The sequence below is a fragment of the Pelobates fuscus genome, chromosome 5 (assembly GCF_036172605.1).
Source record: "Pelobates fuscus isolate aPelFus1 chromosome 5, aPelFus1.pri, whole genome shotgun sequence".
Taxonomy (NCBI): Eukaryota; Metazoa; Chordata; class Amphibia; order Anura; family Pelobatidae; genus Pelobates; species Pelobates fuscus.
The window spans coordinates 170,929,605-170,955,625 of record NC_086321.1 but is presented as its reverse complement, the minus strand read 5'-3'; the positions used below and the strand labels follow the sequence as shown (position 1 = coordinate 170,955,625).

Sequence of the window (26,021 nt, the reverse complement as noted above, 5' to 3'; positions counted from 1 at the left end):
CATTGAATAGTAAGGACCAAAGTAACAGTAAGCTAAAAAAATTTATAGTATTTATTAACCACGTTAGCTGCCAATATCTTCTATAACGTTTTTACATTCACATACGTTGGAAAAAGAAATGTAGTCCATTAAGCCTCACTCACCCTAATTTTACTCCAATAATTTTTACCAGCCTAAAGTGGAACAGATTTCTCTGACATAAGCTTATTCCAGTAACTTAATGTCTGCAAAAGTACTGAAAATGTCTGCTACCCTCTCCTTTCAAACAGTAAAGGAAGTTTCAATAAGACATATCATTCTTACAATTAGTGAGGTGGGAGAAATGAAAGAGCTCTCCTATTTCACTGTCATCTTTACAATAGCAGTCTAGAGATTGGTAAAAAAAAAAATGCTATTCTCATTAATCTAATTTTATTACCTACTGTATGTGAGAAATGTTGCAATTATAATTTTATACTTACATTTCAGACCCTGTGTGATATATTGCTTGATAAAAAAACACATACTATATACTGCCTAAAGCTTTTAATTTCACAAACACAAATCTATATAGGATGAAATAAAAACAAATGTAAATTGTTCATTCAATCATACAGGCCAAACTGGACTGAAAAAGCAATCAAGAGAACATCAAATGTGTCTGATTTTTCAATATTATATAGAAAAAAAAGAGTGGTAGGAAAAGTAATAAGCATATAAATAAACATTCAATAAAGTAATTTAAAATAAAAAAGCAAAGGGAAGAAATATAGAGGGGAGGGGAGCGGATGGAGGATTCAGGGAAACCCATCAAACTGGAGTTAATGGGGTTCATTCCTACTTTTTAAAAACAATTCTTTCGGGGCGGAGCCTAACCACCGAGCCGACCAGACGTGCTGTAAATCAGCTCCTACAATAAGCGACGAAACCGGGGGTATAAACCCCGACAACTGACACGATCTGGAGCCGGAGTGCACCCAGCGAATCAGGGTAACCATGGGGCATCGAATGAACCCACACACGAGCCGCAAATTGCCCGGAAACCCGATTTACGTTCATGGGGCCTACCTGTGCCAGAGCCAGGGAGAGACGGCCGCTCTCCTGGATGGTAAAGCCAGATATCGACCCCTTCAAGCACTTACTTCTATTCCCCCCCCCCCCCGGACCGGTGGGGGTTATCCCGGTCCGCTCTCTGTTCCAAGAGCACACAACTAAGCAGACCACACAAGCACAGCCCTGGCATACTAACCAACAGGCCCCTAAAGGCCTCAACTAAAATGGCGGCCGGCACAACAACCCGCATGGCGAACATGACGCTGCCATCGACTGCACCCCTGAGGCGCCAGGAGGCGATCCTGTTTCACCTATGGGACTCGCTGGAGTGGCGACAACAAGCAACCCGATCCAAACCGCCCCCGCCACAGAGGAAGGGTGAGCGGAACCATGAGAGTCGGGGAGTGGAGGGACTACCCCTGGGTACACACTCGTCTCACTCACACTTGTATACGCAACCTTACCCACCCGGGCGGCAGGCCACAGGGCATAGTGCCCGCAAGCATCATCCACATTGGCGGAGGAAGAAGCAACGAACACGACGTACAACGACCCGCTTCTCCATCCCTCCCGCAAGTGGAGTAAACCCGGACCCCAGTGGCAACCGAGTTTGTGGCAAGAAGATGCAGGCCTGCACTCCAGCCTGGGGCTGGGGGGACACCCTCTCCGACACCTATATTGCAACGGGCCACAGGAATCCAGAAACGGACATGCACCGCCTACACAGAGACGGCATCGGTTGAAGGAGAATCGGATAGGGGCCACATGTACTCGCAGATATGGGACACTGTCACACTGCCAGCACTGAATACCATGGGCGCTAACGTGCTCTAACAGCGAATTTGCGGATCCCACCGAATGGTTGGACACTCTTGTGGACATTACGATTGATTTAATATTTGCCTTATACCTTGCTACACAGGTGAACTGTTTTATGTCATGACACATAACACTTGCTTCAAACAAAACGACTACTAGAGATTAGACAAAATATCTATACTGACACACTCCTGCCAACAAGCCTAGTACACACTCGAGGGCACACGCTCACACGCACTTGTATCATAATAATGATGTACATTGGTGACCATATTACTTGTTCTACGAAGGAGCAATGCACTGCACAGACAGGGAACCGGTACATATAGAAATATTGCTACTGTCTCTATGTCCAACACTCAATCGTGTAAGCAATAGCCTATGTGGGTGCTACTAATGGAAGGGAGGCACTAGACATTAATGGAAGCCGTATTACAGTTAACTTAGCCCATACAAAGGTTATACCCGCCTACAATCTATGAATATCTGTAACGCTGCTTTGGTTGTATTTTGTTGTGTTCTGTTTGGTTGCTCTTGGAGTGAATCCAGCCTGACTCACGCTATAACTACTTCTACGAAATTGTATTGTATACTGTTACTCCTTTGACAGCCTGACAAGACAGGCATTGCTCTCGGTTCTACTATGTCTTTGTTAAACGACAAGATAAAATTTAAAAAATGAAGCATCGCCATGCCGGAAATGTAATATTTAAAAGCTGACAATGTCTTAACCCCATACTGTAACCGACTTATACGTTTCCCTCTTCTTTTCTGTACCCCATCACAAATGCTTCAATAAAAGAAAGATTGACAAAAAAAATAAAATAAAATTCTTTCTTTTTGTGGGTGAGGCATGATGATACATTATCACATGTGTTCGGCATTACAACATAAGTAAAACATAGATCAAAGTAACAATTTTAACACATATATGGGAGCTACCCAATTTGTATTTTTGAAAGCCTATTCAGCTCTCTCGTGCCCTGTCTAGGGGGGGTGTCAATATGTGCTGGGGGCCACATACATATTATTATTATTATTATTATTATGTTATTATTGATATAGCGCCAACAAATTCCGCAGCGCTTTATAATGGGTGGACGAACAAACATGTAGTTGTAACCAGACAAGTTGGACACACAGGAACAGAGGGGTTGAGGGCCATGCTCAATGAGCTTACATGCTAGAGGGAGTGGGGTAAAGTGACACAAAAGGTAAGGGTAGTATTAGACTAATGACAGTTGCAAGAGAGGAATCAGTCGGGAGCTATATACAGTTTAATTAATACGCTTTCATGAAGAAGTGTTGTTTTTTTTTTTTTGACAGGCATAACAAGCATGGCATTGCATAAGAATAAACAGCACTTTTAAAAAAAATTTAGAGTGAGTTAAGAGAAAGTTAAAACAGTGGATTTGACATAACATATGAATCGTAAGCGTTTGTTCCTGTCTGTGGTAATATGAGTGGATGCTATACATTTGAGGTACATGCTAGATACCCAAAAGTTCTTGGGTTACTTGCGCTGTTTTAATATGTAGGACTCGAGAACTCAACTTTCCAACCCAAGCTTATATGGGTAAACATGTCAGTGGGTCGACAGTATTGATTATGACAGTAAGCAGATAATTCAAACCGACTGATAGTCGGGTAAATAAAGTTATGTGAGTAAGAATCATATGAATGCTATGTGCATGGTGTCCGCTATAGTGACAGGTATGCATTATTCAGAGAGGGCATAGAAAGGAAACATGTTAGGCAGTGGTATTGGATTCAATATTATTAGTACCGCTGGGTGCCCCTGGTGTAAAAAGGTAAGCACCAACAATGACAATGGATGAGATTTATCCCAGGCTATTCAGCGAACAGTGCGTGATAACAGAGGTGGGTAATGCATGTCCCCGTGTCCGTTTGCGCCTGTCAGCCTATGCCCACCCTGGAGGCCAAAGATGCCTGTTTGGTGTGGTTGTGCTGCTTCAGCAGTGTACCATCATGTAGTGGGTCCGGCTTCAGCGGGTTGCCTCTATGCTGTGGACCAGCCGTTGGGTATGTAACTGCAGCCGCTAGTCTCTTGCATGAGGTGTTGTGCCAGGACGAGCTTCCACAACTTTCGGCCCAGGCTTGTGGCATTCAATTGTCGAATTTCTTTCTTTGCAGGTATCTGCGTGAAGCCCTCCTTCTGTATTGTGATTGCCGTCTCCGGCGGAGGTGTCTTGTGGCCTTCTGTCTGTGGAAGCTTTGCGCCGGACCCCTGTTATTTCCCCGTCTCAGAGGTTGTGCGTGAGCCTTTACTTAAGCGTGGGAAGTCACTGTGAAGAAATCCCTCTTTTATTACAATATTTCTTCCCTATTCATTCGGTAGATTTAACTACCGAACAAAGACCACCCTCCTGGCTCATTAAACTTCAAAGCCGGCTTCAATTGAACCCTCTATCTGTGCGGCCAGCGTTCGTACTACCAAACGCCACGTGGCTGAGAAAACCGCGGCCATCTTTTTTCAGGCGAACAAAGGCAGCGGGACTTGGTCGTCGAGTGTCTGGAACTAAAATCGGACACTCGACTTCCCGAACACCGGTCTCAAACAAACGAACGCTGGATCTATATGTACCGAATAGCTATAAGATCGCTATTCGGTACTTTTGTGCATACGAATGAGGGGAACAATAGCTGCTAAGAGCCAGGGGAATCCATTTGTGTAATTGTTCGGTTTTTACCCTTTTACTGACAAGACTGAAAAAACCACCCAAACTCCTGGAACTGTTTGGGGCAGCCAGCTCACGGTTAGCCGGTCACAAAGGACTTCCACACTTTTTGAGAACCCCTGAAACGACCTGGGTGAAATTTGAATATGTTGGTCACCCAGATCGGGGCTATCAGGGGACATATTATTTGTGGGGATACCCCGTGTATAAAGTGGTGTTCTGAATGTTGGGGAAAATTTAGATTTTTCTGCCTGGAGATAATCAAGTTATTACTTTATCAGACTTAATTATCTCCAGGACTAGGGGAGGGAATTGTATGTTTGTGCTGGGTGTGTTTTATGTTTTTACTGTAACTGATTGGTTATACTGTGTCCCTCCCTGGTGAATGTCCCCTTGCATGGGGACTTGCATAAAAGCCTGTGTGTGGTCATTAAAGCCAGTTCTATTTGTACCCTTCTTCTTGACTTCGGATGATGTTTGGGGATTTGTATGCTTTATTAAGGGAATTATCTTATAAAGCTATTTGTATTCGTATGGACTTCGTCTATTTCAACTACCGAACGGAGAGCTATATTCTGATGCTCTGATGCTCTGGCGGTTTGGGAGGAAACTACCGAATGAGGTTTAAATATACTTGGTTTCCTTACAGTCACCTTGCCCAGTAGAGGCCTCTCCAGCTCCTCTCCGTGGACCTTCTGAGCCTCCTTTACTGCCCGGGCAGCTAGTGTCCTCATCCTCGAGTATGCCTCTAGTTTTGCCCAAAAGCTCTCAATGATTGCATCCAGTGTTACCGTGGGTCAGAGCGGTAAGCCGGTCGGGCGTAGTTCGTCTCGCAGAGCCAGGCCCTGTGCGTCAGCCATCTTGTGGAGCGAGGCTTCAGGTATAAGTTGCAGAGCTTGTTTGTTGGGTCTGTGTTAGCAGCCCCAGCGGAACCAGGATAACCCCCGCCGGCTCAGAGGGGGGGTAGAAGAGCTCAGACCATAGTCTAGTCGACAGTAGGTGGGGGATCGGTCGTGTCTCCCACCTCCGTGAAAATAGTAGGCCGCAGTAGGGAGCTTCTGGCCTTAGAGAAGCTGATCAGAGTCAAGTATGTCAGTCCTAGAGTTGTCTCAGCTGTCTCCCTGGGTCGAATTCAGCCACTCCAGGTCTATAATTTATATTTTATCTGGTTATTTTTCAAGATAGTCAGAGGAGCTATCTCGGTCTGCGTCCTGCTCGCTTGGCGGTCAGGCCCCGCCCCAAGAAGTGCTTTTATAATGATTTTTTAAAGGAGTGGAGACTGGGGGAGCATCTAACGGAGGAGGGAAATGAGTTCTACAGGAACGGTGCAGCCCTCGAGAAGTTTCGAAGGCGAGCATCAGAGGTGGGAGTATGGACAGATAGACGTAAGTTTTCAGCAGAGCAAAAGGGCCTTGACAGGACATACTTGTGTATTAGGGAGGATAGATAGGTGGGAGCAGCATTATGTAGAGATTTGAAAGCAAGAACCAGAATTTTAAATTGAGCCCTTTATCTTACAGGAAGTCAATGTAGGGACTGATAGAAGGGTGAGGCGTGGGCGGTGCGGGCGGACAGGAAGATGAGCCTTGCCGCCGCATTCATTATGGACTGTAACGGTGCAAGTTGGGAGCACGTAAGACCACTAAGAAGCGGATTACAGTAGTCAAGGCGAGAAAGAACAGTGGAATGGACCAGCGCTTTAGTCGCATCTGGCGTTAAGTAGGGTCGGATGCGCACAATGTTTTTCAGATGGGAGCGGCAGGATTTGGCAATAGACTGAACATGAGGCGTGATGGAGAGGTTGAAGTTAAAGAGAACACCTGGGCAGCGAGCCTGCGTAGTGGAGCTGATGGTAGCACCATTGACTTGGAGGGAGACAGACACAGGAGTAGCAACACTTGAGGGAGGAAAGACCAGAATTTCAGTTTTGGTCAAGTTGAGTTTAAGGAAGTGGGCAGCCATCCAGTTAGAAATAGCAGAGAGGCATTAACAGACACTAGTCAAGAGGGACGGGGAGAGATCTGGAGAGTACAGATAGATTTGCGTGTCATCCGTATAGAAACTATATTGGAAGCCAAAGGAGCTAATGAGTTTACCAAGCGAGGCAGTATAGATGGAGAACAGTAGGGGACCAAGGTCTGAACCTTGGGGGACACCAACATAGAGGAGTTGGGGAGAAGAAGCAGAGCCAGAGAAATAAACACTGAAAGAGCACTAGGAGAGGTAGGAGGAGCACCAGGAGAGAGCAATATCTTGTAGACCGATATTGCGGAGGATGAGAAGAAGCTGTTGATGATCAACAGTGTCAAAAGCCACAGAAAGGTCAAGGAGAATTAGGAAAGTGAGTAGATCTTGCAGTGAGTAGATTTTGCAGTGAGTAGATCATTGGATACTTTTGTAAGTGCCGTTTCTACAGAGTGCTTAGCGCAGAGACCAGATTGAAGCGAAACTCGAGGAAGTCTGTCAATCTCGCATACATTACTCTTTCAAGGATGTTGGATGCAAAAGGCAGTAGCGAGATAGGATGGTAGTTGGACGGGGAGTTAGGGTCAAGGTTGGGCTTCTTTAGAATTGGGGTTATATTTGCATGTTTGAAGGGCGATGGAAATATGCCAGAGGAGAGAGAGAGATTGAGAATTTTAGTGAGAGGTAGAGAAAGAAAAGAAGACAGAGTACGGATGAGATGCGAGGGAATTGGATCTAAGGAGCAGGTGGTGGGACGGTAGTACTGGAGCAGAGCAGAAACCTCTTCTGCTGTAGAAGGTGCGAATGAACATAGAACAGCAGAGGGAGTGAGTTTAGGGGAAGTATTGTAAGGGGAAGAAGAAAGATGAGAGATATCTTCCCTGATTGTAGAGATCTTGTCAGTGAAGTGAGTTGCAAAGACTGAGGCGGTTAAGTTAGTTGATGGAGGAGGAACAATAGGGTGAAGAAGGGAGTTAAATGTGTGAAATAGTCATTTGGGTTAGCGGGAGAGTGTGGTTATGAGGGTATTGAAGTAATTTACATTTGAGGAAAGAGCCGAGCTGTATGAGCGCAGCATAAATTTATAATGGAGAAAGTCAGATGCACATTGAGACTTTCTCCAACAGCAGTTCTGGATCTTTTTTAGGAGGTATCGAGTCAGCTTGATGTGCCAAGTTTGTTGTTGGGGGCGCTTGCTGCATTTAAATGTAGGCGGTGCCGCAGTAAGTGCCCACAGGCTTAGTAGCAAGATGCTGTATTTAGAATAGACAAAGGGCACATCTGGGTGGGTAATTATCTGATATGGGACCTTTGGTAACTGGGCTCTGTGTAAGCTTCGTGCCATTGCTGGGTAGGAAGGCCTAGGTCACTTGTTGAGTGTGTGGGAAAAGGTTGATAATAAATTGAAAAATTGCCTTGCACACTCAAAATTAGGAGGGGGAGAGTAACTTAACGTGGGAAATGAATCCCTTGCGGAGCCAGAGGGGAATGATTATAAAAACAGTATAGGGAACATTATAACTCCTGCTGACTGCAACAGGTAAAGATATATGAAACTTGCACAGCTGCAGCCGTATCAGGTAGGTAGGGCAGCAGTTTTCGGAACCTCTCCTCTGGGCACAAAGGGGGTAATATCTACGACAGTCCAAGATGGACGAGCTGTCTCCTGTGCCACCAGCGCTGGTAGGCCAAGTGACTGAGGGAACCTGACCCCAGATTTGCTCACTGTTTCTTGCTCTTCTTCCCAATGGTGCAGGAAGCCTGTGTATCACCTTTGAAGCCAGGTGGGACAGTTTATTGCGGCTCCGGGCGGAAGATTCCGGGTTAACACTTAGAGCTACAGCAATGTGAGGCTGACTTGCTCGGGCGCTGGCTCCGCCCCCCTACTTTTTAATTCTTATTTATACATCTTACATTTCTAATTTAGTGACCTAATTTTTTGTATAGCTTTGCATGCTTGGTGCCACTTTATCTATTATGGACTGGAAGTGCCTAGGGACCCAGGTAAATATTAAAGCTTTTAGAAATTATTTGACTATTTCCTTGGGACAGCACCAAGGGACACGTGGCTCTATTACCATAGGCCAGAGGGTAGCAACCTATGGCACGTGTGCTATGGATGGCACTCTAGGTGCCTTTGCCCAGGACTCAAGGCTGCTAGAGTCAAATAGGCTCTGGCCTATAAGAAGCAGATATCTGCATGTGCAAACCGAGTGGTGATTGCAGGTGGTGAGAGGCAATCCTCAATTTATGCATTGCAGCACTTAGAGTAGGTGATCTCAGATCACTTCCTGCCAGCACTTGTGAACAGGAATCTGAACTGCAGTAGAGCAGCCTGCGTCAGCTCTTGTCCTTGACCTGTAGACTGTACCTGGTCAGCCCCAGGGCCTGCCTTAGGGGTGTGCGAGCTGTGCGGCCGCACAGGGCGCCATGGAGCAGGGGGCGCCGTGCGGCCGACACAGCTCACACGTGGCCGGACGAAAAAAATAAAAATAATAATTTGCGGCGGGGGCGGAGCTTACCGTGTGGCGGGGGCGTGGCTTACCAGCAGGCGGGGGCGGAGCTATAAGTGCCGTGTAACTGCTGCAGGGGAAGCAGGAAGGAGTCCCTGCTTCCCCACCAAACAGTCTCCAGGAGCTGCACTGCCTGTCTGCCTCCACAAGGAACAGAGGTAACTATGTGTGATTGTCTGCCTGTGTGTGTGAGACTGTCTGTGTGTTTGACTGTCTGCCTGTGTGTGTGACTGCCTTTTTTGTGTGTGTGACTGTCTGTGTGTTTGACTGTCTGTCTGTGTGTGTGAATGTCTGTGTGTGACTGTCTGTGTGTGATTGTCTGCCTGTGTGTGTGACTTTCTGTGTGTTTGACTGTCTGTGTGTGATTGTCTGCCTGTGTGTGAGACTATCTGCCTGTGTGTGTGTATGTGTGACTGTCTGCCTGTGTGTGCCTGCCTTTGTGTGTGTGTGTGACTGCTTATGTGTGACTGTCTGGGCAGACTAGATGGGCCGAATGGTTCTTATCTGCCGTCACATTCTATGTTTCTATGTCTACCTGTGTGTGTGTGGCTGTCTGCGTGTGTGTTTGTGTGTGGCTGTCTGCGTGTGTGTTTGTGTGTGGCTGTCTGTGTGTGCGTTTGTGTGTGGCTGTCTGCCTGTGTGTTTGTGTGTGGCTGTCTGTGTGTGGCTGTCTGCCTGTGTGTTTGTGTGTGGCCCTCTGCGTGTGTGTTTGTGTGTGGCCCTCTGCATGTGTGTTTGTGTGTGGCTCTCTGCGTGTGTGTTTGTGTGTGACTGCCTGCCTCTGTGTGTGACTGCCTATGTGTGACTGTCTGGGCAGACTAGCCGAATGGTTCTTATCTATGTTTCTATGTCTGTGTGTGCGTGTGGCTGTCTTCGTGTGTGTGTGACCGGGTGTGTGGGAAGGGGGGGCGCTGTAAAGATTTTTTGCACAGGGCGCCCAAAGGCCTAAGGCCGGCCCTGGTCAGCCCAGTCCCCTCTGGACCCCAGGAAACTACCCACACTGCTAGATATACACTGAGCTGCTGAAGAAGGCTCCCCCTCTTACAAATAATACAAACAGCCCACATACAAACAAACACACACACAGTCCCCCCAAACACAACACCACTGATAATCCACATACACACAATACCACAAGCAGCCCTACACATACACATACCACTAAACATATCAACCACACTTACAATTCTACAAGCAGCCCTCATATGCAGCCCAGAGCCCACATTCATAGGTATCATACACAATACCACAATCTTTTCATGAACATATACAATATAACAGCCCACATACGCACAAATACAACATTACAAAGCAACTGCGGCACCCATAAATAACACAAGCAGAATACGGCAACATACACACCTCAGTTTAAAAAAAAAATAGGACTGGCACGCCAAGGGACTTTGTTTTGGCACAGTACGACTAAAAGGTTGCCTATTCCTGTCATAGGCTGTAGGCTTGTCAGACTTTTCTAAGATGGAAACACTGTGTAACAAGTTTTAGCTGCATCTGCTTTTTCCAGGGCTACTTTACACATTAGGTCACAGTGATAATTTACAAAAACAGGATGAATTGAACACACATGCATACGCTCACACTCACTGACAATATTTATTTATTGTTCAGTGTTTGTTAATTTATTTAGAATTTTCAAGATATTTTAATAAAAGTTAAGTTTTACTGAGGTTGTTTCTCTTCCAATCTTTTTTAACATACAGGTGATACTATAAAAATCGTTAAAAAAAAATGGTTCAAAAGTTCATTTATTTCAGTAATGCAACGTAAAAGGGGAAACTAATATATGAGATAGACGCATTACATGCAAAGCAAGATAGTTCAAGCCATGATTTGTCATAAGTGCGATGATTATGGCTTACAGCTCATGAAAACCCCAAATCCACAATCTCAGTAAATTAGAATATTACATGCAATCAATAAAACAAGGAGTGTACATAGAACAATATTTGACTGTGGCACTGCTGAGGTGTTATGGAAGACCAGGATGCTTCAATAGCGGCCTTCAGCTCTTCAGCTCTTCTGCATTGTTCGGTCTCATGTGTCTCAACTTGCTCTTGGCAATCCCCTATAGATTCTCTAAGGGGTTCAGGTCAGGTGAGTTTGCTGGCCAATCATGCACAGTAATCCCACAGTCATTGAACCAGGCTTTGGTGCTTTTGGCAGTGTGGGAAATGAAGTCAGCATCCCCATAAAGCTCGTCTGCGGAAGGAAGCATTAAGTGCTCCAAAATCTCCTGGTAGATGGCTGCATTGACCGTGGACTTAATTAAGTACAGTGGACCAACACCAGCAGATGACATGGCTCCCTTAAGCAACACAGACTGTTGAAACTTCACACTGGACTTCAAGCATCTTGCAGTGTGTGCCTCTCCATTCTTCCTCCAGACTCTGGGTCCTTGGTTTCCAAATGAGATGCAAAAGTTGCTCTCATCAGAAAAGAGGACTTTGGACCAGGTCTGTTTTTTTTTTAACCCAGGTAAGATGCTTCTGACGTTGTTTGTTGTTCAGGAGCGGCTTGACAAGAGGAATACGACATCTGAAGCCCATGTCCAGGATCCGTCTGTGTGTGGTGGCTCTTGATGTACTGACTACAGCCTCAGTCCACTCCTTGTGAAAGTCCCCAACACTTTTGAATGGCCTTTTCCTGACAATCCTCTCCAGGCTGTGGTCATCCCTGCTGCTTGTGCACCTTTTTCTTCCACACTTTTCCCTTCCACATAACTTTCTATTAATGTGCTTTGATACAGCACTTTGGGAACATCCAACTTCCTTCGCAATTACCTTTTGAGGCTTTCCCTTTTTATGGAGGGTGTCAATGATGGTTTTCTGCACAACTGTCAGGTCAGCAGTCTTCCCCATGATTGTGATTCCTACTGAACCAGACTGAGAGACCATTTAAAGGCTCAGAAACCCTTTGCAGGTGTTATGGCTTACTTAGCTGATTAGAGTGGGACACTGTGAGCCTAGAATATTGCACCTTTTCACAATATTCTAATTTTCTGAGATTGTGGATTTGGGGTTTTCACGAGCTGTAAGCCATAATCATCGCACTTATGACAAATCACGGCTTGAACTATCTTCATTTGCATGTCATCCGTCTATCTCATATATGTATTAGTTTCCCCTTTTACGTTGCATTACTGAAATAAATGAACTTTTGCACAATATTCTAATTTTTCGAGTATCACCTGTATATCCTATTGCACATAATTTCTGACCTGCTCTTAAGATCCCAACACATATTAGATCTTAAGATCTAATACGATTGGACAAAATGTGATTTTCTTCTTTTTTTGATCAATAGAATTTCAGTAGTATGAAAAGTATTTTTATATTTTATAGACTACGTGTATAAGTCATAACGTTTTGTTTAAAGTTACGTGTATTGCCTTTTACTAGCAATAATACATTTATATTGATAATGTATCTGATTATTTTATTAACGTATCTTGAATACCACAGAATCTTTTTGGACTGGTAGCCAGTGTCCTCCACCTCGGGAACATTAAGTATGAAGAAGACAGCCATGGCCATGCCATTATCAGAGATGGTACTCAGTTACAAATAATATCTAAGGTATACATGCTGATGAAACAGAATGTCTAGAATTATCTTAAGTGTACAGATAATAAGTGTGGCACATAGTATGTGTGCAGCAAGGACAGCTCACAGGCATGTACATCCTTGGAGGAAATCTGATATGGGGAAAGGAGGCAAACACAGCAGCTTACACAAACGCACAGACAGTGTATCACTCACCCCTTTACTGATAAGCCCAAACTTACATTAGATACCTGCTTCACTGAAACTATAATTTGGGCTCTGTGGCAGGTTAAACCAAAGCTCTTATACACATGAGTTGTAACACATAATTGGTTATAGACTGCTATTGACTGATCACGTAATGGCCAAAGGGAGTCCTGTGTAATGTTCAGTATAAGGGTGATAGGCTCTGGTGTGTGAATGTCTTTATAATATAAAATGCCTCTATTTTATTTATTTACTCGTTTGTTCATTTATTTTATTTTTTGGCAGCTGCTCGGTTCCCCTGTATCTATTATGCAAGAAGCACTAACACATAGGAAGATTGAAGCCAGGTCTGAAGAGGTACATCAATCATACAGCCACATTTTATAAAAATATTTCCTTGAAATCTGTATAAGTGCGGTTGACTTGCTTTTTACTTATCCTCTTCTAGTTCAACCTCCACATATGCTATTTTTACCTCAAGCTATATCTCACACCTTGCCTGTCTGTCACCTTCTATGCCATATTTCACTATTCAGGTGAAATTGTTGCTTTAAACCCAACGGATCCCAAACTAACTCCATAATTAATGCATTACTATAGATTTTTGTTGTTGTTTTTTGTAATGGCTGTGTCTTTTTATGCTTCTGCTATTTCAGAAAATTAATTTTCTGGGTTTTTCTTGTGCTATTTTGTGTGCAGGTTCTCAGCCCTCTGAGCATTGAATTAGCTTATTATGCTCGTGATGCTCTTGCCAAAGCCATGTATGGAAGGTCTTTTGACTGGCTTGTAAAGAAAATTAATGGTTCCCTGGCCAATAAGGTAAAGCAAAAACTAAGTATTTCATCACAAATGCCTTTGGGACTTGTTTTTTTTTTTATGGTCACACCAGGATTCAGGCCAGCTTAGTGGTGGGGTGCTGGGTTTTGTGCCATTGCTAAATTGTGATTGTCTGTGAGCCGTGTATTTGCCTGTTATATTAAGGGCAGATAGTACGATTGATCTGTAAGTACCAAAACTAGCAAAGGTCAAATCTGCTTACTTGCACTTATTGAGTAAAAGACATTTCGTAAATGATTTTAGTTGCATTTTACATATGGAATTCCTTGTAAATTCATTGGGTGAGTTACTATACGGCATACATCACTTACTAGACGTTACCACCCACGGACATGTGTGTTAACCCTCACAGTCGTAGTACCTTTCCTGAGTTTCTCCTCTAGCTGGAGACCAAGTCCTGCAGACCTTTACATACAGTTAAATTAAGGTTACCACCAGTCCGCTGTTTTACCAGCAGAGTAGACTTTTTGGAGAGTGGTGAGAGAAACAGAGCTAGAATATCCTCAACTATTATATATGGCAGGTACACACATAGCTATGCACACACAATGACACACAGACCCCACTCAGACACAATACACACTCAATGACACATACACAATGTACACAGACTAACACACACACTGAGACACAGTATGGACAAACTGCTATACACACAGTTAAAGAGTGTGCGTTAGCCTTGTTTGATAGTATACATTATTATACATAATCTACCACTATTTCTTTCTGTCTCCTTAGTTCACTATGTGATTGAGGCTCTGCCTTTTTTATCCGGAATATGGTCTCTTATTTCAATATGATCATTACCAATGGGAGTCTTTGACTCATACATTGTTTTATTTCTATATACCTATTATCAACCCTCCTTCCCAGTGGTGCCTGTAATTTGAACATCCCTGGTTTCCTTCATGCTCTAACTAAGACAAGGCTTATATCAGTTCACATGTCTTTACCCCAAATGCTGATTTTATTATTATCATGAAATTTTGGTGTTTTTTCACCGTGCAAGTTACAGAAAGTAGGATCAATATGTTTTTTAATTCTTTATTAAGATTATTTACCTCTCGCTTGTTCCTCCAAAAGCAGGCAAAAAGGAGGTCCCTAATTGTAGCAATTTTCAATTATGCCACAGAATTAAAAAATTTGTTTTTGACGCCATAACGGCAATCACATTTTTCCTTGGATCAGCAACCTGTTACATATATATTAATTATATCCTTGCATATTTTGTCTTTGCAAAAACAAACAAGCAAATAGCCAGCAACATCCAATGCTGTTTTTTTTTTTTTTTTTTTTTAATGTATCTATAGAATCTGTTAAGGCAGACTGTTTAGGTACTGTAAATGAGCCTTTGTTCTGCTGTAAGTGAAAATGCCTTTCTTCCAGTCTTAATGGGTGACCTCTTGTCTGTTTCCAGCACACACTGCTATGCAAAGTATACACACAATGACACACACATTCAGACACAGTATATATGCACTAACACAAACGTACACAGTATACACATTGACACACTGTTATATACACACTCGTGCACACAATGCTACAAACACAGTCAGATACATTTTAAGTATTTTTAGTGACTTGGGTAATTTTCCACTTCCAAATGTTATTTTTTGTCTCTCCCTTTGATTTTATATAACATCCGATGATGGCATGCCCAGTGAACTCATGCATGTATAATTATGCAAATTAGCATGACCAGTATTTTTTGCAAGAAAGTCGGCAGCCCTAAGTTACTTATGACACCCCAGCAGTCTATATAAGCAGGAAGCACCACTCTAGATACCATTGCAATATTTGAATATACTAACATATGCAGAGTGCCAGCTGTGTATCTTGTTGCCTTTTATGTAAACATTTGAATAAATAATTACATATTTGCCCAGGGAACCCATATTTGGAGGTAACTTGTTATCAGCTTCCATAACTAAAATGTACTTTTGTTTTGAATCTACTCAATGACGTAAATGAACATATAACCATTTTACAATATATTACCCACAAACAGGACCCATCAAAGAAAACTGTGATTGGATTGCTGGACATTTATGGCTTTGAAGTGTTTGAAACAAACAGGCAAGTAAATCTGTCTGTCTGGTCTGTCTTGTCTGTTTTGTCTGTCTTGTCTGTCTTGTCTTACCATTCAATTCAAGCACTGTGGTTCAACATCAACGGAAAGTAAAATGCTGACAACACAGGATATTATTTTGTTTTATTAATATTTTTATTTACTGTACCTGAGCATCTAAACTAAAAAAAATAGAGTTTAGTTTGATGGGTTTACAACTATGATGCAATTTCATTCAAGTATCATTGTTATTGTTTTAAACTTATTTCATGTTGAATGTGTTGAACTCAACTCTGATGTCTTGTAGCTTTGAACAGTTCTGCATTAATTACTGCAATGAAAAACTTCAGCAGCTTTTTATTGCTATGACACTGAAGGCTGAACAAGAGGAATATGAAACAGAAGGAATTGAGGTACCTGCCTGCTTATACAAGCTGTAAATTATAAATTATTTTTTGAAGAAAAATCTATTTTTTTAACTATTAATATTCAAAATGCTTTTGATGGTAATTAAGTATTTTATTAAATAGAACACTCAGCAACTCTAAGGCATGAGATGATTGGCAAGGGGGTAGAGGGACAATTGCCTTAACGATGAGACTGTGGTGATTCCCATTTAAATTAAATATTAATGATTCCTTAAATGTTTACATTGATTGACTTCAATCTCTTCCCATAGGGGTTGTTACCATTTTTTTCTACATGCATCATCATATGGATACTAATTTAAACAAACTCAATTATTATTATTTAAATTTCACTTTGATATTAGTGGGAGCCCGTGCAGTATTTTGACAACAAAATCATCTGTGACCTTATTGAAGAGAAGCACAAAGGAATCATCGCCATAATGGTAATAATCTTGTAAACTAGCCAAAAGAAATCATAAAATATAACAATGGGAATATACTTTTGTATTGATCTTTTTTGTTTGCAGTGCTTGTTTGTTTTTTCTTCAAGTAATTTATAAAAAATAACTAAGCATAACCCCTGACTTATTACAGTGTCCCTGTCACCATCACCAAAACAAATGAGCATTTAATAAGGAATAGAATCTTTATGAAATGCTTATGAAGACTGTGTTGGAATTTCACTGAAATTCCAACCCAGTTAACAGATATTATAAGATATAGTAGGGACTACTTTGTCTTATGTATTTTTTACTACACTTGACAAAGCTTGACCAAGCCTTATCAAGCCTTATCAAGCCTTTTGTCAAGCCTTATCAAGCTCTAAGCTGAAAAGGCTATTTCTGTGGAGCGCCTCACAGGATCCTCCATGTACATCACTGTTATAATCTCCTCCATTGTTCTCAAAAGTTATATTTTCACTTTTATCACACCTGTTAAAACAACCAAACTACTATGTCTCAAATGTGGTGTGGAGATTTATTTAGATTTTTTTATATTGGACAACACTAAAACTTTAAGTGCTTTTGACAATCCTGTGGTAACACGTACTGACTGGTGTATATATATATAAAAAATAAAAAAAAAAAACACTCACCACTCAAAGACATTACTCCAAGTGCAGACAGGTGTAATGGGCTCAGTTAGAATGTGACTTCCGAAGCGCAGGAGCAGACTCATGTAGCGTTTCCCAGTGTCGGAGGAGGCGGTGAGCTGCTATTAAGCACGACAGAGCTTTATTTGTGCTTTTCCCCATAGGAGATGGATAGACGTGGACACCTGTGGACCCATCATACGTTGACTGTGGACCCCCTTGTGAATTACATAGTGCCTGATATTACTGCCTGATATTAAGCTGTTTACTACCTATGTGCTACCGCCGCTGCCACCTTTGTTTGAGGCTTAAAACCTACCTGCCGGAGCTGGTTTCCAGACCAAGCAGACCAAGCAAATCTTCGCCCGATATCACTGCTTAATGCTTAATGCTTAATGCAGATACAAAGCTATTTGCTAAAGTTATGGCCCAAAGGATGAAACCCTTATTATCAGGGCTTGTATCACCTGAACAGGCAGGTTTTGTCCCAGGAAGACAGGTAGGGGATAATACTAGAAGGTTTTTAGACTTAATAGAAATTATGAAAAGAGAAGAGAGACAAGGATTGATACTAGCACTTGATGATGAAAAGGCATTTGACCACCTACATTGGCGGTACATGGCCTTGGTATTGGAAAAAATGTAAATACCAGCTAGACTTAGGAAGGGAATATTATCATTATACTCGACCGCGAAAATATTACTTACAGGGTTTATGTCACAAAAGTTTTTATAACAAATGGGTCGAGGCAGGGATGCCCTCTCTCACCCTTGATCTTTTTTATTTTTTTTTTTATTCTTTATTTTTGTAGTGCTTAGAGTTACAGACACGCTTATATCGCCACGACAGCAGATACAAGTCGATGGTATAACAAAGAATAAACCGTTTCATGGCGAACATTGACAGCACAATTTTTTAAAAGGAGTCAGGCTAGATATGAATGTCTACAACATTAGTTTCAATCAGGCTAATATTTACGAAAAGGTAGGATAGACATTTGGTTAACATCAAGAACTTATATGGTTTAACATACGATGTGCAGGCTTAGGTAATATGCTATGGATCCACTACGCTACTTCCACACTGTTCAGTGATTCACTATATTGTATGTTGCATTACGTTGGTCTCGATTAGAGTCCTGCCTAGCAGGTTGGTCCCAGTGCCTATGTTTATGTGCTTATAGTGTCTCAGTATATGTTAAACAAGCTAGTCTGACCATATATTGCTGCCTAAGCGGTGAAGTAATCACAAGAATGTTAAGATCTACGTTTGTGGTGCATGTCTGGCAGGTTCAATGTAAACATTTCTATATGAGCAGGTTTAACAAGGCAGGGTATTCTCTCTAATTGGTATGACACTAGTGGGAGTGAGTTAGTGAGATGTGCTTACTGGGTACGTTAGTATGCTTAGGGATCCAGAGACATGCCACTGTCCAAAGCTATGCTGCGCTCAGTCATAGTATTGTATAATATGCTAATCCTAGTTTAATAGCTTAAAACAGAATTTCACGGTAGAGGCAGTCTAAGTTATTCTAATAAAACACGTTAAATCACGGTACTATTGTCACAGTGCTTGCTTGTCCCAGGAGGTGTGTTCCAGGTTCTGTCCATAGGGAAAGGGAGCATCACACCGGTGAAATCAGGTGAGGGAGGTTGCGCCGGTCAGGCAACATGGGGTGATGTGGCATCATGACGGTGACCTTTGCTCAGTTCTCTTTGTGGGAGCTGTGCGTGGTGATGTAGGGAGGTCATGGGCCCCATGGTGCTTGCCTCAGAGTCGGTCAGCCAATACCCGATGCAGGCACCTCATCGAACTGCAGTTCAGTAAGGGGATTCAGGCCTCTGGGACCTGGTGTGGTCATGTATGGTTGTTTAAGCCCTTGAGTAGGAGTGCCCGGGTATGCTGCGTGATATCGGCGGGGTTTCGCCTTGGGCCCCATCGGCTTATTTTTATGTGTGTGCTTGTGCTTGGCTGAGATATGTGGTCTGTTCCGTCTTCCCCTTGGGACCTTCCTCATCGCTCGAACCCCGGCCTGATACACCGTGTGTGAGGGGTGCAGGTCAGGTTGTTGGCTGCTTGCCTGTAGGGAGGCTTGTTGTCTTGCCCGGCAAACTAATTTGAGCCAAAAGGCGTTGAAGATGGCCTCCAGCTTGTCCTGTAGTTCAGTTTGATGGCGGTGAAGGCGCGTGGCTTCCGCCATGTTGGGTGAGTCGGTCGGCTTGCACGGCATCGCCTCTCCCTCTCTCCAGACGAGAGCAGTACTCCCGGGTCGGACCGTGATTACCCCCAACGGTCCCGGGGGGGGTAACGGGGTGCATGTTTCACAGGAGCCGCAAAGGTCTGGCTTCTGGGTGGGCTCCAACTGTCGCTGGATTCAGGCTTTGTAGGGTCTTTTAGTGCGGTAGATGCCAGGGTTGTGGAGGAGCTCAAGTGAGATGCGTCTGTCCGCCATTAAGGTCAGGCCCCGCATCACCCTTGATCTTTATTTTAGCTTTAGAACCATTCATTCTACATATAAAGCAACACCATGCAATAAAATGATTGGAAACACAATTGGATCCTCAACAGATTTGGCTGGCTTGTTAAGTCAAAAGGACACACCTTTATGGTATAAATTAGAGCAGGGGATATTGAACCCCTATAAGATGATGGATTTGATATGGATGAAGCAGCAGGAACAACCTAGGGGGTTTAAACCATTAGCTACAACTTGTCTTTCTATACAAATGTGGAATGAATGGGTAAAAAAATTGATGAAAAAAGAAACATTTATGTTGTAAGCTCCAATATGGAGCTTATCTTTTTACTCAGAAGATTTATTTTTATGTAATTGGGAAGAGAAGGGTATACAACATATATTCCAACTGTACGATTTTAATGGTATTAGCCCGTTTTACGATATACAATTGGAATATGGACTTGATAGCAAATAAATTTTCACTTATCTGAGAGTGAAACACATTCTTACACAGAGAAAGGTGAAAGGGATAATAGAGGAAGAGACAAGTGGCTTTGGGAAATTTTCTATGGGAAAACTGAAACAGACGAAACTCCTATCATTATGTTACAAAAGCTTGATAGAGGCGGGTAGGCCTGTTAAACTACCCTACATGTTTAAATGGGAAAATGAATTGAATTGCACTATTGACCCAGCTCAGTGGCAATTAGCATTGAGAGTAACAAAAAAATCTACGCATTGTTTTGACCATATTGAAGCTACGAGTTAAATCTGGATGAGGTAGTACTTAACGCCCCAGCGCCTTTCTAATATGTATGCAGGGATAACATCATCAGTATGTTCGAGATGTAATTTGGAGATGGACGCCATAAGCCATGTTTTCTGGAGTTGCACATATCTTTCTGCTTACTGGAATTCAATTAAAAGTTTGATTAAAGAGAGGGCTGGGCACGAAATACCACTGCTACCGGCCACTTATCTTTTGCATATACTCCCTTGTGGAATTCCCCAACATAAGGCGACACTGATTATTCATATACTCATAGCGGCTAAAATGTGCATTGTTACGATGTGGAAAAGCAAACAAATTCCTGATATGTCAAAAGTAATTGCGAAATTTCCAACACAAAAAAAAAAATAATACTATCGAAAGGTCTTTAGTGTCTTCTTGTCGTAGTCGTCCCCCCCCACCATAGAGATATGGGGTTGTACAACACATAATTATTGAGGGATAGGGTGCTAGATCATGTTTTTTTTTTAATGTGGTTTAGCACTAGACAGTGGTCTAGCAATTGTAATGTGTTTTTGTAGCAGCTTATTCTTTATTAAGCACAATAAGATATTCCTGACCATTTTTTTCTTATTTTTATCTGAATTATAAGATTAATTCATGTGTCTATGAGAAAGATATTTATTGTAATTGAATTACAATGCCGTATTAGATTACCTTGTATGAATTTTATCTATAAGGTTTTTGTGGAGTTAAGTGGAGTTATATTGAATTGTACTTATACAAGGTTTTAGAATATGTAGATTGTAACATGCTTTGTAGAATATTGTAATTCGTTAGATCGCACTTGTACATGCATACTTATTTCTTTTTAGGATACATGTTTTGAAATGATGTATGCGCCTTCATGATGAATGCATTTTCCCTTTTTTTTTTTTTTTTTTTAAATTCTTTATTTTTTCTGTGCAGAGCATAACATTACGCTTGTGAAAGCCACGACAGCTGTGACAAGCCAGACAGTGACAGTGTTAAACATCTTTGTGGCATACATTAGACAGCACAATTTTATAATAAAATGAAAATAACATGCTTCAACATTTTAGTGAGATATGCTAGCTTACATGTAACAGGAAATGCATCTCCCTATTGCTCATTACCAGTAGTGTAGCAGGCTATGCATCAAAGGTTATGTGTATAAAAGGAGGATAGGCTAGACATGTCTACAACAGCTGAAATAATATGTAAAACAACGAGATTGACCAACTTTCAGGTTTCAAGTCTGCCCTGGCAGTGCTATCAATATTAGAGAAATAAATGGTGATACATCACTGTTAGTACATTTAGCCATCTATAGGTTTCGATCACAGGTTTAAACTATAGGGTTGCTTAAAATAAAACAGGCTTAGACGCGTCGGGTATAGGAATTCCAAGGAGGTCTAATTAGCAGGTAAAACAATATATGTTAGGCTTACTGACTACATTGCTATAATTGGCCTTAATAACACTGGATGCCGGTGGATTAAGCTATCCAGGAGACTTACAACAGTAGGGGTACATCAGTCCACTGGTACCTGCTTCACTCTATTGAGGCTGAGGTAAGTTAGGCTGGTATTTGAGGAGTCAGGTGAGGAGCACCTCAGTGAGTGAGTTAGGTTTGCAAAACAAAAAGTAAAGGGGAAAGGAAACTGAGTCCTCGGCAGTCCAGTGGTGCTCATGACCATCTTGCAGGTAGGAGCAGCAGGTATCCCTGCGAAATAACAGGTAGGTATGGGATACTTGCAGTTAGTCCGCCTTAGGCCCTCAGCCTATGCCAGTCCTTGAGGCTCGCCGCCCAGTAGCAGGAATCCGCTCGGCAATATGCTGTGGCCAAGCGGTCTCGATGGGGTGTCGCGGGGAGCATAATAGCCGGACAGATTTGATGGTGTGAGGCTGTGCCGTTCTCCGAGTTACTGTGCGGGTCTGCATATGCTGGGTTGCGCTTTGGTGGTCAGAGGGGTCAGGTTCCTCTGAGTGAGGAGTGCGTCGGGCGGAGTCGTTGTGTCGGTCCGGTAGACGCAGGGCCGTCTGCTATTTGCGGGGGAGGAAGATGTCGTCCGCACTCGCCGTTTCGATCCCCGGTTTCTTTTCTGACCTGAGACCGCTCCAGTGGCTGTGGGTAAGTATCTGCCTAGTCGGCGCCGGGTCACCGGTCGTATCCATACCGCCATTGCGCATATTGCTGCGTGGAGGGACCGGCCTCTGAAATGGAGTTTGGTCCATAAATGATTACTGAGCCGTTCAAGGAATACCCCAATGCTTTCGGGTGGCTTATTAAGGGAGCGGTTTGGCGCCGTTCGTGCTTTGGCCGCCATCTTGATTGAACCTTTGTAGTTCTGGTTTGTCTCCTGTTTCGTCGCTTTTTGGGGCTGTGTAGGGGGGGTAATCGTCCCCTGCGAGGACCGGGATATCCCCCGCCGGTCCAGAGGGGGGGGCAGCGGGGCAGTCGTTTGGTTGCGCTTGGGAGCAGGTCCTAAGCCGGGGGATTGGCCGCCTCCCCCAGGCCTCGGGCTCCGCTCTAGTTTAGGCCGCATGGTCGGAACTTGTGCTCGCAGTGTGAAGCGGTGCAAGTCGGGTGTCAGTTTGTTCCCGGTAAGGTCCTGGACCTGTTTTTGGGTCCCGTGTGGTGCCGGCATCTTTAATGTAGCCGGGATTGCCAAGTTTCTGCCCGTTTTTGCTGGAGCTCTCATAGAGCACGTCCTGCCATGTTGGCTGTCAGGCCCCGCCCCCTCATTTTCCCTTTTTTATTGTTGATGTATACAAAATTGATTTAAAAAAAATTCAATAAAAATAAGATATAAAAAAAAATAGAATGTGACTAATCATTACTTTTAAAATTAAACTGCCATGGAACACACAACTTGGGTTAAAATTAAGAAGCATTACATTTCATCTATATAACATGCTATCAGAATATTTTAAGAAATATATAGATTGTAATTTAAAGCCCCTCTCCCCCCCCCACTCCGTCAATCACACCATGGCATTACTTTTCATTTATCTTGCCTGAGTCATAATAACTTCTGCAGTAAGCTTCCCTACTACTCAAGCAAAATGCTTAGTCTTCCTACCATAGTCCACTGTCAACTAAGATCCACTTCCAGCACCGTACTCTCCGTTGCCTTTCTCTCACTATTATTATTATTATTGTTTTTTCACTATTTTATACACTGCGTGCAGAATTATTAGGCAAATTAGTATTTTGACCACATCATCCTCTTTATGCATGTTGTCTTACTCCAAGCTGTATAGGCTCGAAAGCCTACTACCAATTAAGCATATTAGGTGATGTGCATCTCTGTAATGGGAAGGGGTGTGGTCTAATGACATCAACACCCTATATCAGGTGTGCATAATTATTAGGCAACCTCCTTTCCTTTGGCAAAATGGGTCAAAAGAAGGACTTGACAGGCTCAGAAAAGTTAAAAATAGTGAGATATCTTGCAGAGGGATGCAGCACTCTTAAAATTGCAAAGCTTCTGAAGCGTGATCATCGAACAATCAAGCGTTTCATTCAAAATAGTCAACAGGGTCGCAAGAAGCGTGTGGAGAAACCAAGGCGCAAAATAACTGCCCATGAACTGAGAAAAGTCAAGCGTGCAGCTGCCAAGATGCCACTTGCCACCAGTTTGGCCATATTTCAGAGCTGCAACATCACTGGAGTGCCCGAAAGCACAAGGTGTGCAATGCTCAGAGACATGGCCAAGGTAAGAAAGGCTGAAAGACGACCACCACTGAACAAGACACACAAGCTGAAACGTCAAGACTGGGCCAAGAAATATCTCAAGACTGATTTTTCTAAGGTTTTATGGACTGATGAAATGAGAGTGAGTCTTGATGGGCCAGATGGATGGATTGGTAAAGGGCAGAGAGCTCCAGTCCGACTCAGACGCCAGCAAGGTGGAGGTGGAGTACTGGTTTGGGCTGGTATCATCAAAGATGAGCTTGTGGGGCCTTTTCGGGTTGAGGATGGAGTCAAGCTCAACTCCCAGTTTCTGGAAGACACCTTCTTCAAGCAGTGGTACAGGAAGAAGTCTGCATCCTTCAAGAAAAACACGATTTTCATGCAGGACAATGCTCCATCACACGCGTCCAAGTACTCCACAGTGTGGCTGGCAAGAAAGGGTATAAAAGAAGAAAATCTAATGACATGGCCTCCTTGTTCACCTGATCTGAACCCCATTGAGAACCTGTGGTCCATCATCAAATGTGAGATTTACAAGGAGGGAAAACAGTACACCTCTCTGAACAGTGTCTGGGAGGCTGTGGTTGCTGCTGCACGCAATGTTGATGGTGAACAGATCAAAACACTAACAGAATCCATGGGTGGCAGGCTTTTGAGTGTCCTTGCAAAGAAAGGTGGCTATATTGGTCACTGATTTGTTTTTGTTATGTTTTTGAATGTCAGAAATGTATATTTGTGAATGTTGAGATGTTATATTGGTTTCACTGGTAAAAATAAATAATTGAAATGGGTATATATTTGTTTTTTGTTAAGTTGCCTAATAATTATGCACAGTAATAGTCACCTGCACACACAGATATCCCCCTAAAATAGCTATAACTAAAAACAAACTAAAAACTACTTCCAAAAATATTCAGCTTTGATATTAATTAGTTTTTTGGGTTCATTGAGAACATGGTTGTTGTTCAATAATAAAATTAATCCTCAAAAATACAACTTGCCTAATAATTCTGCACTCCCTGTATAGCACCAGCAAATTCCGTAACGCTGTACAATGGGTGGACTAACAGACACGTAATTGTAACCAGACAAATGGACGCACAGGAACAGAGGGGTTGAGGGCCTTGATCAATGAGCATACATGCTAGAGGGAGTGGGGTATAGGGACACAAAAGGTATAAGTAGGGGTAATAAAATAGGTTGCTAGAAAAGTAATCACTGAGAACTTAGTAGGTTATTTTTGACAGTTGCAGGAGAGGAGTCATGGGGGGGGGGGAATGAAAACAGTTTAATTGATACGCTTTCCTGAGGAAGTGTGTTTTCAAAGATTTTTTGAAGGAGTGGAGACTGGGTGAAAGTCTAATGGAAAATGGAAGGGAGTTCCACAGAAAAGGTGCAGCCCTGGAGAAGTCTTGGGGGCGAGCATCAGATGTGGGAGTATGGACAGAGGATATCTGCTGATGGTTATCTATGTTCTATTTATGTTAAATCAAATGAAATATTTTTAAATACATAATCAATATCATAATTATATATAGGTTCCACAAGTGTTGCCGATTAAAAAACTATTGACCCGGGGGGCGGGGCCGGGACCTGAAGCTGAGCGGACGCCATAACTGCGGGCTCCCACCTTGACACTCACAATCCGCGAATATCTTGAAAATTACCCGCCATCCGAACCTCAGCACATCAGAACCGAGATCAGGTCCACACACCGAACCGGCAGATGCCTTTTCGATACACCCCGAAGTCCGGAGGCACTAAACGCAGGCCTAGGGCCTACCACGCGTCGAGCATCCCCGGCCTTGAGCAATTTCTTGGCGCCTGCACACAAGGTGACTCAGACCCGGACAGTGACTTTTACCCGTACCCGCAGGAGACTCCTGAACTCATGGGGAAACACAG

General features: G+C 43.0%; 1 protein-coding gene across 1 annotated transcript in view; it reads left to right on the top strand.

Moving 5' to 3' along the window:
* The window catches only part of MYO1H (myosin IH), a 79,952-nt gene that overhangs the window by 6,998 nt on the left and 46,933 nt on the right, over window positions 1-26,021 (top strand). The window contains exons 9-14 of the mRNA XM_063456448.1: window positions 12,508-12,621; window positions 13,081-13,152; window positions 13,495-13,614; window positions 15,644-15,711; window positions 16,011-16,116; window positions 16,476-16,556. Of these exons, the coding sequence (XP_063312518.1) occupies window positions 12,508-12,621; window positions 13,081-13,152; window positions 13,495-13,614; window positions 15,644-15,711; window positions 16,011-16,116; window positions 16,476-16,556 (561 nt within the window). The remainder of the gene's footprint in view (window positions 1-12,507; window positions 12,622-13,080; window positions 13,153-13,494; window positions 13,615-15,643; window positions 15,712-16,010; window positions 16,117-16,475; window positions 16,557-26,021) is intronic.